At 39.1% G+C, this 17,693-nt stretch overlaps 1 protein-coding gene across 4 annotated transcripts in view; it reads left to right on the top strand.

The window, feature by feature from the left end:
* DOCK10 (dedicator of cytokinesis 10) overlaps window positions 1-17,693 on the top strand; it is a 260,353-nt gene that overhangs the window by 211,237 nt on the left and 31,423 nt on the right. For all 4 annotated transcript variants that reach the window (XM_045775338.2, XM_087863926.1, XM_045775336.2 and 1 more), the window contains exons 29-40: window positions 4,954-5,037; window positions 7,104-7,200; window positions 9,423-9,467; window positions 11,263-11,438; window positions 11,565-11,681; window positions 12,765-12,876; window positions 13,587-13,708; window positions 13,796-13,910; window positions 14,002-14,068; window positions 14,289-14,336; window positions 15,114-15,215; window positions 17,090-17,214. In XM_045775338.2, coding sequence (XP_045631294.1) covers window positions 4,954-5,037; window positions 7,104-7,200; window positions 9,423-9,467; window positions 11,263-11,438; window positions 11,565-11,681; window positions 12,765-12,876; window positions 13,587-13,708; window positions 13,796-13,910; window positions 14,002-14,068; window positions 14,289-14,336; window positions 15,114-15,215; window positions 17,090-17,214 — 1,210 coding nt within the window. The remainder of the gene's footprint in view (window positions 1-4,953; window positions 5,038-7,103; window positions 7,201-9,422; window positions 9,468-11,262; window positions 11,439-11,564; window positions 11,682-12,764; window positions 12,877-13,586; window positions 13,709-13,795; window positions 13,911-14,001; window positions 14,069-14,288; window positions 14,337-15,113; window positions 15,216-17,089; window positions 17,215-17,693) is intronic.

Below are 17,693 nucleotides of genomic sequence, written 5' to 3'. Positions count from 1 at the left end.
AGTTAAATCCATTTTTAATGTTTTGAACATCATTTCTAATTATACACTACATTTGGTCTCATCTTAAATTCACTATTTTTCTTCAATATTTTGCTTTCAGAAAGAAACAGGGATGGTCAGAGTTAGTGATGAAGAGGGTAAAGAAGAAAACAATTATTCTAGTTTTCTACCACATTTTAAGACTTATGTGGTTTATTTGAAGTGTTTGATAAAAGAGGAAATTTGAAAAAAATGATAAACTGTCCAATTTGTAAGCAAATTACGTTTAAGAAACATCTGCAGTATTCTTCCCTAAATTGCAAAGAATGACGAATAAGCAAGTCTTTTAGAAAGAGAAAAGACATTTTACCTACCCTCCTTGGCTTAAATGCTCTTGTACTTGTTGGAATAAGTGTATTTTTCTTGGAGCTCATTTATACAAAAGTTGCTTCTTGTGGTACATAAGCTGATGTCTCACTTGGGGGCAAGTAAAAAATGTCCAAGATTGAAAAGGACAAGATAGAGTAGAAGGCTAATGGTGGCTCCAGTGGTTTTGTGAAATCTGTGGGTAGAAAGCATGGACTGGCAATAGATAAACAAATACATCTCTCCGTCTATAGTCTTAAAAGTCTATAAGATTATATAGATTATGTGGGCTGCAAATCGAAAGTAATACATGAAGTTTGTAAGTGGAAACAGTTTAATATATTGTACATTATAAAAGTCCATCCTACAAGCATTGTTGTCTTTTTTAATTTAAATTCAAGTAGCCAACATATGGTAAGTCATTAGTTTCAGATGTAGAGTTCAGTAATTGCATAGAACACCCAGGCTCATCACATCATGTGTCCTCCTTAATGTCCATCACCCAGTTACCCCATCTGCCCACCCACCTCTGTTTCTTTCCCATAGTTAAGAGTCTCTCATGGTTTGTCTCCCTCTCTGATTTCTTCCCATTCCATTTTCCCTCCCTTCCCCTGTAGTCCTCTGCCAGGCATGGTTTTCACATTTTAGTTTTAATGGCATTTATTTGACACAGAAAACTTTTTTTTAACTTCTTGCAAAGATTATTAGATGAATCTTTTGAACTAGAAGAAGAAAACGGAAAAGGAGAGAGAGTGATTTTTTTTTTAATGTAATTGAATGTAGTCATTTGGCACAATGCCTGTGAATTGATGAACTTTGAGCTTTCGGCTGCTCAACGTTGCCCACCCCTGCTATTGGCATATAAATATCTTATATTCCCAGAAATCTGATAAGGGTTATTTGCTCAATTGGGGCTTCAAGTGACTTTTGCCTCTTTTGGTTATTAAATTCTACATTAGTAATCAAATACTGTGAATGAGCTGGCTTTGGAATTTCACAATTAAAATATAATTTTCACACCATACTTGTGCCAAGATTGTTTTCCGAGAATGGAGAGAGCGGTAACTTTGGTGTGGGCATATAAACATGTCCTAGGTGAGAATGTGCTCTCCTTTATATCATATTATGGGAAAGTAATATTTTTGCAACAACCAAGCCAAAACCTTGCACATTTCTCTGGCTAGTCTCTCCTGGAAGAGGGTAGGGTACAAATGGATCCATGAATACCTACAGAGCTTTTGTCATTTTTCCTTTTACTCCCAATCTGGGTCACAACTCCAGTTACCTGAGCAAACCGTTCTGGGTACTCTTCTTATGCAGGCGTAATACCAGGGAGATAGCAAAGGAAAGTTCAGTGTGATTTGTGTTTTCCTGCTCAGACAGACGTATCTTTTGACACACGTGCCTGACTGATCACTTCATTTCAACTTTGGACAACATTTGGAAATCATCTAATAAAGGAGACAGTCTTAGTTTGTAGTAAAATACATGTAAAGAAACATCTGTGGTATTTCTGGGCAGATCTCCACAAGAAGGTGGATAACTGAGTCTCTGAAAGGGGGGAGGTCTTCCTATTTGCTTTATTTGACTTAAATGTTCCATGAGTTTTAATAAATAAGTGTTTTCTGTAGAGCTCAGCCATGCAAAAGTTGCTGTGGGTGGTACCGAAGCTAATGTCTAGCACAGGGGCAAAGGCAAGTATCCAAGATGAGAAAGGAGCAGGTAGGACCAGTGGTTTTGTAAAACATATCAAGAAAGGGCAAGGGCTCTCATCTAGTTTGTTTTGCAATTGGGGTTTCATACTCTTCACTGAACGAATGATAGACTAAAATTATCATTGTCCTCTCAATTGGTTAAATATCATAAGTATTCTTTTGTTACAACAATATATTTTGCCCATAATTTAGAATATTTGGCTTTTAGTTTATTGAACCAAACTGAGGACATTTTGTAGAGTATAAGTTATCGTCCAGATCCGGAATCTGCAACCTTTTTTTTTAAAGGGCCAAATACTAATCATCTTTAGCTTTGCAGGACATACAGTCTCTGGCACAACCCCTTAACTTTGTTCTTGTAGCGCAATAGAGCCATAAACCACTCGCCATAGACAATATGTAAATGATTGAGTGTGGCTGTGTTCCAATAAAACTTTATTTACAAAAATAGACCGTGGGGACACCTGGGTGGCTCAGTCTGTTAAGTGTCAGACTCATGATTTCGGCTCAGGTCATGATCTCATGGGTGGTGAGATCGAACCCCTCATCTGGCTCCATGCTCAGCAGGGAGTCAGCTTGAGATTCTCTCTCTCCCTCTGCCCCACTCCCACCCCCGCTTGTACCCTATCTCTCTCTCTCTTTCTCTCTCTCAAATAAATAAATAAACCTTTAAAAAAAAAGTAGACAGTAAGGCAGTTGGGCTGATGGGCCATAGTTTGCCAAAGCCTGCTGCAACAAATTATTTTTTGTTAATATAAACAGTTAATGTAAATTATTTTTAAACAAAAGCAGAGAGGCCCCTCCAGACCTCAGCAGTGAGCTGAAGAGCCTCTGCACCTGGGTTAAGCGATGCAGGGATGGACCCATGACAGGAGACACACTTGGTGAAGCTTGACCTGCAAGAGGGCTCTCTGCAGGCAGCAGGTTGATTCTACTGATCTTGTATCCTAGAAATGACCCCCTTTTTCCCTCACTGCCCCTTGGGAAGAGGATGACAGACTTATCAAATAGAAGGTCTTTCTTCAATCTCAAGAAACCCCAAATGGATTTTCCTAGATCCCCAGGGCAGGCAGCCTTTTCCCCATCTTCCCTATTCACCGGTGCTGGGGTTTGACCTCCTTCAAAAGCTATCAGGTCTTCTCTGCATATTAAGCATGGTAGCCCCCCAAAGTGACAATTGTCACTACTCTAGTTCAGTGACAGAACTCACCAACCCCTCCTCCATCGAGTATAAGATCCCTGTGTCTTTACCACTGACACCCCCAGGGTTCTTTTTTATTGAGATGTTTCTGGAGCCCATAGTTGTATTGGATGGTCCTCCTCTCTCTGTAAGGTCACACCCAAACCCCTTTCCAACAGAAAGAAGACAGCAAGTGGTCTTCTCTGGAAAAAGCCCCACAGTGGCAATATTTTGAGGTTAGGGACTTCCTCCTGCAGCTGGAGAACCTACAAGGATTTGACATACCTGCTGGGACCCTACGTTGTGCAGAAGATACAAAAACCCCTCTTTTCCTTCCCTCCTCCCTTATTGCTTTACATCTTCTGAGCCTATGACTACGCTCTGGTGTCTACCTCTCCCCACCGCTCTATGGGCAGATGGGAGGACACTGGAGTCATTTACTTTTTAGTGGATGAAGAGTTATCAAAAGAACTTAAATTCATATTAAAAATGAAAATATAAATGAGGCAGCATACTAACATAGTCATGAATGAGTAGGTACATAAAAATCATTCAGAAGAAACCAAAAAACAAGGGAAAGGAAACAAAACAAAAATATAAATGACCTTACTAACAATTGGAACAACATTATGAGAGAGAATAGTTCTTCTTTACGTACAGATGTATTTCAATGGGAGACTTTGCTCTTGGTAAATATACTACTTATGACAAGATTTTATGTCCAGTCCTTTCTGAGAAAGGAGATTTGTTTGTGAAATTGAGAAGAAATCAAAAAAAAGGCACAGGCATTGCAATGGACCATCCTGAACTCTTGAGACAAGAAAGAAGCCTTCCATACTAAGTGGTGCAGCAGCTGTAAATCTTACAGATTTTCCCATGCACGTTCTCACATCCACGCGGATGACAGAACCAAACCCACGCACACAGTGATGGCCTCCCTTTGGCAACTTGCCCTGGTGCCTCCCCAAGATCCGGCATCAGTAAATATGGTCTGTGCCTCCTACTTCACACTCTTCCAGTGCGGTCATTTGGCCTCTGTTGCTTGGTTACCGCTTACATGGCCATTGGTCTTTTGGAGAGAGCATGCTGTGCCAACTTGGAATGTTTGCCTGTCTCCAAACCTACCTGTTGTTTAAGACTCTCCATAGTATAGTTAAGAGAGTTTAACAACAGAGTAAGAGATGGGAATCTCGGGGTCTCTTACCTCCACTCCTCAAATTCAAGCTGTCTTGCCTGGAAAGGAAACTACAAGAGATGTAAAAAGGCTTTCCTGACCCACCTCTTCCACCCCTGTTCCTACCCAGTGTTGTACAGCGAAGGGTCTTCACCCGACAAACTAGGGAATCAAATTACTAAAAAACGGTAAAAAAAAAATGTAACTAAATGATTAAAAAAATAAATAGATAAGTAAAAGCTAAAACCTCTATGGAAAGGAAAGGGCTATAATATTTCACTGCAAAATTTAAAGTAGTATTTTATAAAAGTGACAAATAGGGGTTTGTAACTTTCTGGTGTGTACACTCTGTCTCACGTTTTAATTAGTTGCCATAAGTAGATGAATGCTTAAACATATTGTAGAGATTTTTTAAACATTTATTACACAACACATTTAGTTAAATGTCATTTTACTTCAATATATTTCATCACCTTTTCTAAAATCTTTAATGACCTTTAAAGTAAAAATGTCTGCATTTACAATTTTATATTTTTTAGCGCTGTTTTACATTTATGGATCGGGGCTTTGTATTTAAGATGGTTAACAATTATATCAGCATGTTCTCCTCTGGTGATCTCAAGGTAAGAACCAAGTGCAGGAGTGATTGGTTTCTGAACCATTGCATTATAAATAAATCAACTAGTCTCTGTGTTTGTCTGCCTGAAACATAGCCTATCCATTCTCTGCATCAAAAAAATAGTTTTCTATCCTAATGAGAGGAAGTCTTTTAAAATGGTCCATCTGAGTTAGTCTCCCAAATCCTTTCTTAATGGGGGACCTGGAATAAGCATGTATGTTTCACTTCTATTTCCTGTGGGTGGTGAAAGGAGTGATTCTTTTCAGCTGCAATTCTTGTAGTCAGGTTTGCTTGGGATTGTCTTCATTTTAGCACTGGAAGCCTCGCTTTTCTGAAATCCTTCAGTCTGGGGCAAAATGGACAGTTGACTCTCCTTCCCAATTAGGGAGAATGGGTTGGGAGATAGACTGGGAACAGTGCTGTCTAGAGAGCAGTGATTCTCGAAGTGTGGTTCCCAGACCAGTGATCTTAGAGTTGACAGTGGCAGGTGGGGCTCAGAAATCTGTATTGCAATAAGGCTTTCAGGGGATTTTATGTACTCTCAAGTTTGAGAACCACTGAGCTATAGTAGGGCATATGCTGGAGAGAAATAAGACTGGAATGGGGGAAAGCTGTACCAGTTAAGGCTCTTTGGGTTGCAAGCAACAAACTTATGCCAATCTGAGAAAAGGGAAAGTATTAGAAGCATAAAGGCATCAGTGAAAGACCTGGAGAGCTGAGCTTGAGAAAGAGCAGGGACCAGAGCACAAGAATAATTGCAAAGGAAGAACCATGTGATCAAGGTCCACTACTGATTAAAAAATACGTTGGGACCATTTTCTTTCTCTTAACCCTCTGCTTAAGATTTACATTCCAGAGAGGAAATGTGTGACCAACCTGCTTTGGGTCACATGCCTACCTCTTAAGGAAGGAAGACAGGGCACCTGAATTAATAGCTCCCATTAACCTTTGCCCATTGGGAAGAAGAAAAGTCCCCAAGGGGTAATTATCTAGGTATTGGGAAAGAATAATGAATGTAGAGAAGCCAAAAATAAATAATGATCTTATATCCATTCATGCCATGCTTAGGAATCTGAACACTATTTTTTGGGCAATGGAGAGTTACTTTCGACTAGGAGAGTTATATGATTATATGATATTTGGGTTTTGAGAATCCAATTCCCTCTGTAAATATATTCTGAAAGAATATTCCTTGTTGGTGCTCCAATTATGCATGAAATTTGCAGAATATCCTTTTAGGTATATTCCAGTAGACCTAAATTATTTATTTTTTTCAGACACCAAACAACATACTTGATGAAAAAAATTAACATACAATTTAATTATGCTCTTATTCACTTTGATGCACAAAGGATTAAGTCAAATACTATTCTTGTTTGAAATGAGAGTATTGTAAATTATTAGCTAAAGTTGCCACAGAATATAATTCTAAAATATCTGAGCAAATGGAATATATTTTATTTTGTTGGCTGATATTAGTGAATATAATGAATACAACCTGACTGGATCTTAAAAATTGATTACTTAGTCTACATGGCAGTGAAAACAATATTTATGAATGTGTTAATTGTTCCTTCTTATGTGATTAGTTTTAACACATGTATTAAGCTGTCTTAGACCATGTCTGGATTCCATTCATCACTGTCCTAATCAAAACATTATTGAGAAGACAGGCCTGTTTGCAAGGGCAGGGAAGAGGTGAAATTAAATAATTTACTCTGCGAACAAAGGGCCTGCAGAGAGAGTTCTCTAGTCTTAGATCACGTGCGCCATTGTCTTCCTTAGCGCGGGGTCAGAAGGGTTGATTGCAGTGACCTGTTCTATGAGCTGAGTGTAGTTTAGAGCTCTGTACCTGCGGTGAGACACCATCCCTCTCAGAATAAACATAGGCTGATAGAAGCTGAACGAAGTGGAAAATACCACTCCGTAAGATCCTATCTCTTAGAAGCTCAAAAACAAAAGTACACGAAAGTAACTTCATCTTCCTTTTAGGTATAAGATTCAAGTGCATATTTTTTATTAACTTTCTTGGTGTGTAAAAAATAGTCATCCAGTTTGCCTCTTTTTCAGACCTTATGCCAGTATAAGTTTGATTTTCTTCAAGAAGTATGTCAGCATGAACACTTTATTCCTCTGTGTCTCCCCATAAGATCAGCAAACATTCCAGGTAATGCCCAGAGTTTTCATCGGTTCCTCCAAAGTGAACGTTCAGATTTGTTTGTTTTTACCTTTGTTTATGTGTTGCTTAGTTTTCCTGTTTCCTTGCTCTTGGTTTTGCCTGAAGCTGTCACAGGGGCATTAGACCCAGGTAATCAGGCTAAAATGCAAAAGAAGTTGGTGGCTCTATATTTCTCAGTTTTTGTCTATGTTTCCTTTTTCAATAAAGAGAAGACCAACAATATTAAAATCGATGATTCTAAATCAAAGAATTTTAACCTACAGTAATACTTTTACTATACTGTCTCCAAAAGATAGCTTTCCTTTGATTTTGAAAGGCATATAATTATGGGGAAGAGAAGTTACGCTTTGTGAGTACAAATTCACTTTTTGTGTTTACTATTTGTCAGTAGCTCAAGAAGGTATCAACTATAGTGTCTAATTATGTTAAAATGTAATTCCTCAAGATGAGTTTTATACCAAAAAAACAATAACAACAACTAAAAAAATGTTTGCCTTGAAAAAGAGAAAGGAAGGCGGGAAGGATGGCAACACTGTAAGGACTTGATATGTCTGGGTTAGAAAGAGCCCCAGATGTCTGCGCAGGGAAGAATGGGGCTCCTCGTTTCCATATTTCTAAAGCATAAATGGTCTACAGAAAATATTTTCATTTATAACTTTTATTAATATATATTTTATATATACTGATATAGGTAGATACCAAGATGATCATCCCACAGGTAGCCATCAGAAGCTAATCCAACATCAAGATGCAAAGGAAACACTAAAATGATTTAAGAACTTAAAATATTCTGCTCCTATTTCACAATACATACAAATATGGAATCCTCATGTTGTACACCTGAAACTAATACAGTGTTATAGTCAATCATACCTCAAGAAAAGAAGGAAGGAAGGAAGGAAGGAAGGAAGGAAGGAAGGAAGGAAGGAAGGAAGGAAGGGAGGGAGGGAGGGAGGGAGGGAGGGAGGGAGGGAGGAAGGGAGGAGGAGGGGGGAGGGAGGAAGGAAGGAAGGAAGGGAGGAGGGGGGAGGGAGGGAGGGGGAGGGAGGAAGGAAGGGAGGAAGGAAGCAAGGGAAGGAGGGAGGGAGGAAGGAAGGAAGGAAAGAAAAAAGGGAGGGAGGGAGAGAAGGAGGAGGAGAGAAAAAATACCTTGCTTCTAAGCAGTGAGTAAATTATCCACAGGGCACAGTTCTGATATTCATGGAAAGCAGAAACGAAGATGGTAAAGAGCCTCCTCACACGTATTGCAGCTTCTACTATGTGTATTATACAAAGCTAATATTTTGGAGGGAAAATAGGGTAAAATACATTATCAGGTTTATAAAAGTGTTATCATTTTATTTTTATTTATCGTTTTATGTTGCAAGTTTTTATTTAAATTCTAGATAGTTAACAGATAGTATAATATTGATTTCAGGAGTACTTCATGATTGATCACTTACCTACAGCACCCAGTGCTCAGCCCAGGCCCCCTCCTTAATCCCCATCCCCCATTCAGCCCGTCCCCCACCCACCTCCCCTCAGCCACCCTGTTTGTTCTGTATAGTTAAGAGTCTCTTATGGTGTGCCATACCGTAAAAGGTTTGTCATTTTAACCTTAAATATAAGCTTTTTAATTCCATTAAGGAATAAACCTAAGCTATTTAATTCGTTATTCCATTCTAACTCTAATTTACAAAGTACATTTAATCTAAATACCTTTATAGAAAAAGAGGTAGAAATGTTACCTTGGACTTTGTTTCATCTTCCTTTTTATTTTATAAACTAGCGCCAACTTATGATTGGGTTAGACAGGCTGGTTAAGATAGTCAAGAAGAGCAAACCTGTTTTGCCATTTTGTTTCCAGTTGTTTCCTATTTGTCAGCAGCTCAAGAAGAGGCCTGGTCGTCTCTTTGTAGATCTGATATTATCAACAATGAACATAAAAATATATGTTTTGTAGCATGCAGATTCCTGATAGAAAAAATAGGTGTTCAAGTACAAGGCCAAGAATTAAAATAATTCTGTTCATGGCTTTTTTTTTTTTTTTTAAGGAAACAACCAACCTATGATATTTGTTTTCAAAAAACAAGGCTTTATTGAAGAGACTTACTTAGAGTTTAGGACAATACATTTTAATTTTTCAGAATAAATTAGCCATAGTTAATGAATATAGTGTGTATCTGAGTATTTGTATATCTGAACTTTCTGTTTATTCACATTAAATTCAGATCCTTTGACACCTTCGGAATCAACTCAAGAGTTACATGCGTCAGGTAAATAATTATATTTTATATTACATTATCTGAACATCAATAACTGTATCATAATCGGATGATATTGAGAGATACACGTACTACAAATTTCCAGTTGCCAGAGGCCAAAAAATAGCCATATGTTTAACATCATACGATCAAAATGGTCAACAAGCTGACTGAACGTTTGTTACAGTAACTAAATGCTTTGCCAACTTGAATTCTTTCATATTTTATTCTCCAGAGTTCGACATTTTTTAAAAAATTTCCCAAATCACCTGAAATTTTCTTAGGGTGTATCATAAATAAAATTCCCAGCTACATGCAATAACATGTTTTTCAGTGTAATGAGCTTTATATGATATATTTCTGTCGATATGCCACAGCCTGGTTTTTCAGCTAGTTTCTCAAGACTGAGATTATCATTTTTACTTGAAATAGGTTCATAACTTAAAAGCGTCTGAGCAGAACTCTTCTCTGGCCCTAGGCTGGGAATGTCAAAGTTGTGTTCTACTTCTGACCGCTCACGAGTACTCACTGTTGCACAGAGAAATGTTTTTTAACCTAACTAAGCCCTTGGACCAATGTTTCCCGAACTTTCCCATTCCCTGTTCTTCCACCTCCAGCAGCATCTTCACAGACGACGAAACTCCAGTGTTCCATTTGCTCCTAGTCAGTGATGAACTGGAATATTCCAACAGTTCATTGCATCTAACGGGTAACCCTGAGGATTCATGGAGATAACACTTCTAAAGGGCTTAGCCTAGTGTTGGTACTCAATACGTGTTCTAGAAGTGGGTGCTAGTCCTGTTATTAACAGTTACATTTAGGAAGCCCATGGGACAATTCTGAGTCAATGCATTCTTACTGGAAAAGTTAACATTCCAATTTCTCCCTAATTCAGTCTCCAAATTTTGCAGCCCCCTTTGGTGTTCCTCTTCTTACTCTTCCACATCCTTCAGCCAACTTGTCCTGGTGATTTTTCTAATACTACTTGGGTCCTCCTACTCCAGGCCAGATGCATCTCACTTCTCCCCCTCCCTCCCCTGGGGCCAAACCTCCTGTATTATAGTCCTCTCCCCACATTTCCCCGCAGAATAACTCATTTATATCCTGTCACCACGTGAACAAATGAATAAGCACAGGTCTGATTGGGCCACTGATCTCAAAGCCATTGGTGACATAATACTTTCTCCAGAATTCAGTTCCAAATGTTGGACGGTCCTAGACGCCAGCTAAGGAATTTGTGTTTTGGTCTCTCCATCATCTAGCCCCAAGTGCCCCTCAAGTCTCAATTCCCACCACCCCTGTCTTGGCTCCTTTGCCGACTGGTACCCCCCCAATCTATGCTTCCTGTACACTGTGCTTTCAGAAATCTGTGCCACCGAAACCCTGTGCCCTGGTCCTCCCAACCTCTTCTCCTCCACCCCAAACCCCACCATCTCCATTGGCTTCTGACCCTCTGCACCTCCAAACCTTCAGCAGCCTCAAAGGCCCATCTCAACATATTCCTTCCAGTCATGTCTCCTGATTCCTCCAGAAAGAAAAATTAACTTTTCTCCTCTCCACTCCTATCACATTGTAGACATACCACTTTTATGGAATTTGACAGCTGACGGTGAGTATTTTTGGTGGTAGCGTACACACAGTACTTCTGGAATGTTCCTCTCTCTCATTTCTCATCCCTGTAGCCAGACTGCCTTACTGAATCCCTCCCTAGTAGAGAGAGGGTTGATAGTTGTTGGATAAATCTTTCTGAGTGATAAAGTGATCATTTGATTTTCAATAACATGATCTCTTTACTTTCCTCACAAAGATATGCCTGAATATTCGGTCACGAATGAATTTTGCCGCAAACACTTCTTAATTGGAATTCTACTCCGAGAAGTTGGCTTTGCCCTGCAAGAAGACCAAGACATCAGGCACTTAGCTCTAGCTGTCCTAAAAAATCTAATGGCTAAGCATTCATTTGATGATCGATACAGAGAACCAGTGAGTGGTTTTCTTTTCTCCCTTCCCTAAACACCATTTAATGGCTCACTGCATTAAATGCATATCAAACCGACAAGTCTATTGATTTGTATGTGAATCATTTCTTTTGGCTACCTTTCCACCTAGGAGAAGCAGGCCCAGATAGCAAGTTTATACATGCCCCTCTATGGCATGCTTCTGGACAACATGCCAAGGATTTACCTAAAGGACCTGTATCCTTTTACCGTCAACACATCTAATCAGGTCAGTTTACAGAATGGTTCAAATGTGCATTTTAATAAAGAGTTTGCCTGTTTGTCTTTCTGCCCTGGAGAGCCATTTTCCCCCAACTCTGAGCAAACTAAGCACCTCACCATAACCATTTTGAGACGTTGGCATCAGTGTTATTTGTTCCAGATTGCTCCCTGAAGCCTTCCACCTCAATCATCATTTTCCTTTCTTCTCTGTATCACCTTCCGGCTGTACAGTTTTTACCAGGTTCCTCTGCTGCATGCACGGCCCCGTCCTCAGCCCGCACCTCCTCCCTCCCCCGACCTTTCTGCATCGGCTTCATGACCACCTGGTGTTAGCATTGTCAAGTGCTTCAGTCACACCCAGGAGAGGACTGCCTGTCATCCCTCCTCCACTGAGCCACCATAGTGGCCACACAGCAAGCCACTCGAGATGGGGTACCTCTGTTCACAGCCCAGATAAATTAACACACTGCTGAATGCAAGATATTACCACCTCGAAGTTAGGAGCTGTGCCACTGGGATGTCGTTTAGCGGAAGACCTTGTTCAAATGCCAGCAATACCAGTTTCTAGCAATGTAACCTTCGATAAGTCATCTGGTCTCTTTAACCTCCACGATCTTCCTTATAGAGTAAAGATGGGTAGAATTCCCCCATCACAGGATTCTTAGGAGGATTAAATTGTCTAGTAGAAAACACTTTTTGTAGAGACTGGCACATAATAAGGGTTTGGAATTAGTTTTTAATACTAGTAATATTCATAAGATAACCCATGATAATAATGATATATAATCTGTAGTATAATCCATTGAAAATCAGTAGCATTTCCAACCAGTTTATAGCTAGAAGATAGTTTCCACTACATGGTGAAAAACAAATCACATAAGAAATCAAGTTGTTACTAAGAGTATGGGCTTGTCAGAGTATGGTTGTGATTATTCATTTCTACTGCCTGCTTCGGCAGAAGAACTTGGGTGGAATATAAAAGATCAAGTCAAGTAGCACCGAATCAAAAGCGTAGCAAAGAAGGCATATGGGGGTTTTCAATGTTGAAATATGGCGAATCGCATTAATCTCTTCTGTGCTTCCAACGCAGGGGTCTAGAGACGACCTCAGCACCAATGGAGGATTCCACACCCAGTCAGCTATGAAACACGCAAACTCTGTGGACACATCATTTTCTAAAGATGTGTTAAATTCCATAGCAGGTACTTAAGACCTTGTGAGAACACTTGTGTTTCACTCTCATCCATGTTTATGTTACATAACATCGTGTTCTTACCCACTCCATAATTCAATGTGCATAATTTCTGTATGTCAAAGTACACTATATTTATATAGTGAAAGAGTCTCTTTACCTATTTCTTTGAAAACCATCCAGGGGCTTCCTCTTCTACTTAGCATTCAGTTTGACTTGGCTCAAAGAGCGATCTACTCAGATGTTAGCAAATTGCTTCATTCTGGGAACAATCTTTAAGTTTTCATTGCGTACAACCTGTTAAAATTTAATAGCCCGTCAAGCTCAAAATTTACTTTTAAGAACTATTTTGGAAATGTCATCTTCATTTCTTATAAATTGTCAAAACTTGAAAGCTTCTTTCCAAAAAGCAGCCTTATGAACATTTATTAAAACATTTTTAAAAAAGAAAATTTCTTTTAAGAGAAATCAAAGGAACAAGCTGTTCTTCATTTCCATTTATAATGGCCTAAATTTTCCTAAATCCTTAATACTGGCATGGCCATCGTGACCATTCTTACGGTGTGGCACGTCTTTAATGGCAATTCCAGGCTCTGTTACATCAGCCTTGCCCAACGCTGCTACCACCTCAATGCTCCCATCTTTTTGGGTCATCATTTTAGCTGTGTGTGTGCCTGTTGCGTCTCATTACCACCTGCGTGCTGTGGCTTGTGTTTGCAGCATTTTCATCGATAGCTATTTCTACAGTAAACCATGCTGACTCCAGAGCATCCTTAGCGAGTCTTGACTCCAACCCAAGCACCAATGAGAAGAGCAGTGAGAAGACTGACAACTGTGAAAAGGTAGGGTTTCTCTCCCAATTATCCAGCACCTTGTGACTCAGCAGTCTCTCACTCTAACTCGATCCTTCCTGGTTCTTCTACTCCTAGATCCCTAGACCCTTGTCTTTGATAGGCTCAACCCTTCGATTTGACAAGTTAGATCAAGCAGAAACCAGGAGTCTTCTCATGTGCTTTCTTCACATTATGAAGACAATTTCAGAGGGTAAAGAGAGCTCTTGAAAATTATGATTTTTAAAAAAAGGAAAAATCTTTAAATTTCCAAGAGTCTCATGCTCCATGGTGTTTCCTTTCAGAGACGCTGATTGCCTACTGGCAAAGAGCACCCAGCCCAGAGGTGTCTGACTTCTTCAGCATCTTGGAGTAAGTTATAGAGTTGATTTGTTAACATTTTTTTCTGGAAGCCTCAAAATAGTCCAGTATGTCATCCTTCATCCTAAGGACCCATATGCTGAACTATCTATCAATGGTAATGCATGAAATATTTAAAGAAAATATAATATTTTTCTTTTAATGTATATAAATGGTTTATATAAATAAAAGGGCATGAATAATTAGAATGTGACTTTTTTTTTCTTTCTAGTGTTTGTCTTCAAAATTTCAGATACCTAGGGAAACGCAATATAATAAGGTAATAACTTTTAAATTTCAATAGGTTAGTCTGGTCTTTAAAAATAATTATGACAAATAGTCGTGTATCGGGTTACACGTACAGATATATGTTAGAAATGTTAAAATGCACATTAGAATTGTGAGGGACCTCACAGTAGACAAAGGAGTTTGATGATTGCCCTATACCCATAGTAGATCTAGGACTAGTTAAAGCTGTCTAGAGAGAAAAGCACAAAACATACATTTCTGAAAGGAAACCACATTTCCTAGATAGTCTGAACTAACTTATCTAGCATTTGTATGGATGTAATGTAGTAGATTCCTCTTTAAGAGAATACATCCAATGTGAATAAGTCACAGGAATAAAAGGTACAGCACAGGGAGTATAGCCATTGGTTTTGTTGTTTGTGGACAGATGAGATACACCTGTGGTGACGGCAGCATACATATAGACTCGTCAAATCACTATGTTGTACACCTGAAACCAATATAACACTGCGTGTCAACTATTCTTCAATTAAAAGGAAAGAAAGAAAGTATATACACCCAGTAAGCTAAAAAGAAAAATGAACCTGGAATAACTTTTGTGTTGACATCCTTTTCTCATGAGAGACCATGAAGCCCCCAGCACCTTGGCTAAACCCCCATTTCCCACTGCCAGAGGAAAATGTGATTTTGTTTTTCATACCATGTGACCTAGTTCATTGTTCGGTAATCGCTTTGCCAGTTGCCGTTCTGTATTTATAAATAAATTACAACTACTGAGCTATGATTAAAGCATCAGTTTTCCTTGCAGAAAAATTGCCGCTGCATTTAAATTTGTGCAGTCCACCCAGAACAATGGAACTCTCAAAGGATCTAATCCTTCCTGCCAAGCATCAGGTCCCTTGTCACAATGGTAACATCGCATTTGCTTGATACTTGTAATCTTATGGTGTGTATAAGTGTGTGTATATGAGTATATACATGTGTATATATGCATACAGATGTGCATATATGTATGGGGGTGTGAATGTGCACACACACATGTGTATGTATGCATATACTTCAAACCAAATGCATATTTCAAGTAACTCTATGTTTTTCTGGAAAAAACTTCTTAGGTACTGCCTGATCTGCCCCGCTAGCTTGTGAAGACCTAAGAGGCAAGGATTATGCTTTGTTTATGCGCACTCAGGGCACAGTGCCATGCATAGGATGAGGGTTAATAGGTACCTTAATTTAATAGAACCCAAAAAGGCCTAATTCCAATAAATGACTCGTTTAATGGTTGCTAACCTCCGAGGGACAAAGTAAAATGTGAGCTTGTATCTCCCCATTCCTCTCAGTCATTGTAATATGTTAGCAGCATCCTTAGGGCTCAAATTGTTTTTTAAAGGATCAAAGGCAGTGAGGAAGCACAGAGGGCTCCATAAGCTTGTGTTAGATTTCCTAGTCATTACACTGATTTGACTAGCATACATGACCTGGAGTCATCCTTTATTAACCTACCCGGTGGGAAAACTTTGCCCTGCAATCTTACTTTAAATCTCCCCTGGGTCTAGTAAATAAGAATTCTTTGCTAAAATTTTCTCCAGTTTGATTTATTCTTCCCAGAGTTACCATAATAATATATAATATGAAAATGGCTGTATTTTAGAAAGGATTTTAGAAATAGGAAAGTGGTATATAACCAATAAATCATGGAGTAAATTTTGCCTCTTAGTCCATAGAGACTCCTTGAAGTGGCCCCTTGTGTGAAAGTAAATGAGAAAAACATAATAGGCATGTTTTGCAAGTGGTAATAGAATAGAGGACTATAAACTATGACTGTTTATGTTTAAAAACAATAGTAATAGACCTGAGGTCACTGTAGGTTTCTTGATGTTTGGTCAGTTAGGTTTCAGGCTTCTTCCTGAATGATCTAGACAAGTCCTGGCCATTCCTACATCTCCCCTTCCAGAAACCAGGATTTTTTTTCCTCCAGAATTTCCAGACTAAAATAGACTCAATACGCAGAGATAAGCCAGTCCCAAAGTTCAAGCCATTCAGCCCAGAACCCATTGTTTCTTGTAGCTTCAGGAATGACCCGGACTCCCCTGGCTACTGAAAACCAAAGTTAGATCTTCTGGGCCTCAATCCATCCAGAACATTTGGTTTGGCCAGAACCAAATGAGCCTTAAAGAGTGTGAGCAAGAGAAAACCATTGCCTCTTCTATAGGCTTGACTCTTAAGGGTATCTCCTATTACCTGCTTTCCTCAAAAAAATGTTCTATTATCTTGGCCAAATGGTAGCTTAAATGAAAGTCAAGAATGGGAAGTGTTCTTACTTCTACATCAAGCTGGCTCATTCCCCCAGATGGAAGTGCCAAGGAGACATTGAATGAGAGCCATTGCAGGCCATTGTCATCGGTCTGGGAACATAGCTGCACTCAGGGCCCCCTTAGCTCTCTTGCCTACCAGGATGGAATCCCATGGAATTCCCATGGAATCCCATGATTTCATTAAACAATAATGAATATGCTTGTTCAGATTTAAATTCAATATCTATTATTCTTCTATCATCCTTTGGTATTGATTATCCTTCTGAACCTTTTTTTTTTTTGGCTTAAATAAAATTGCTCCAGAAGTATTCTTAAAACCCCCTTTTATCATATTACCTATAATCAATATTTTTAATACAATATCTCTGTTTAAAAATTGTTTATATTTGACTCAATCTAGAATACTTGATTGAACATCTGTGTGTCGTATCTCTCATACTTTACCCATTTTTTCCTATTTAATTTTCAGGATGCATACCACATCCGCTCATGAAGGACATAAGCAGCACAGATCACAAACTTTACCTATAATTCGAGGCAAAAACGCACTTTCAAACCCCAAACTCTTACAGATGTTAGACAATACCATGTCCAGTAAGTAAACAGGAAATAATAGGCATGTGATGGTGATCGGTGTTTCTCTAGATGTGTGGAAAATGTGAAATGCACTATAATGTTTCAGAAACATATGGGAAGGTTGGCATGCCACCGAGACCACTGCTTTTTCAGACTCGCTGTAGCCCAGGGAATTTTTCTTAGAGGGAAAAAAATCACTAGAGAGGGGGCTTAAAAAATGTAGTGTCCTTATAAAGAAGAAAGGAAAAAGGCAAACCGCTCAGTATCATCTGCTGGGTGCAGCTCCTCTGGTATCAAGTGACTTTGCCATCGTCGGGCTTATAGGGCCTCTCGCAACAAGATCATTACTGTCTGCTCTTCAGGAAGAGGGGAAATTGTCCTACAAGCAGTAAGTGTGACATCTTGAGCACAAGGAAGCACACATTCCAGCTTGTAAACGAGGAAAAATGGGCCCAGTGTTTTGTACTGTGTACATGTTGGTGATTATGGGCATGGGA

This window comes from Ursus americanus, chromosome 1 (genome assembly GCF_024610735.1).
Source record: "Ursus americanus isolate L20-20 chromosome 1, mUrsAme1.1.p, whole genome shotgun sequence".
Lineage (NCBI taxonomy): Eukaryota > Metazoa > Chordata > Mammalia > Carnivora > Ursidae > Ursus > Ursus americanus.
This window is presented reverse-complemented; position numbering and strand designations above follow the sequence as displayed.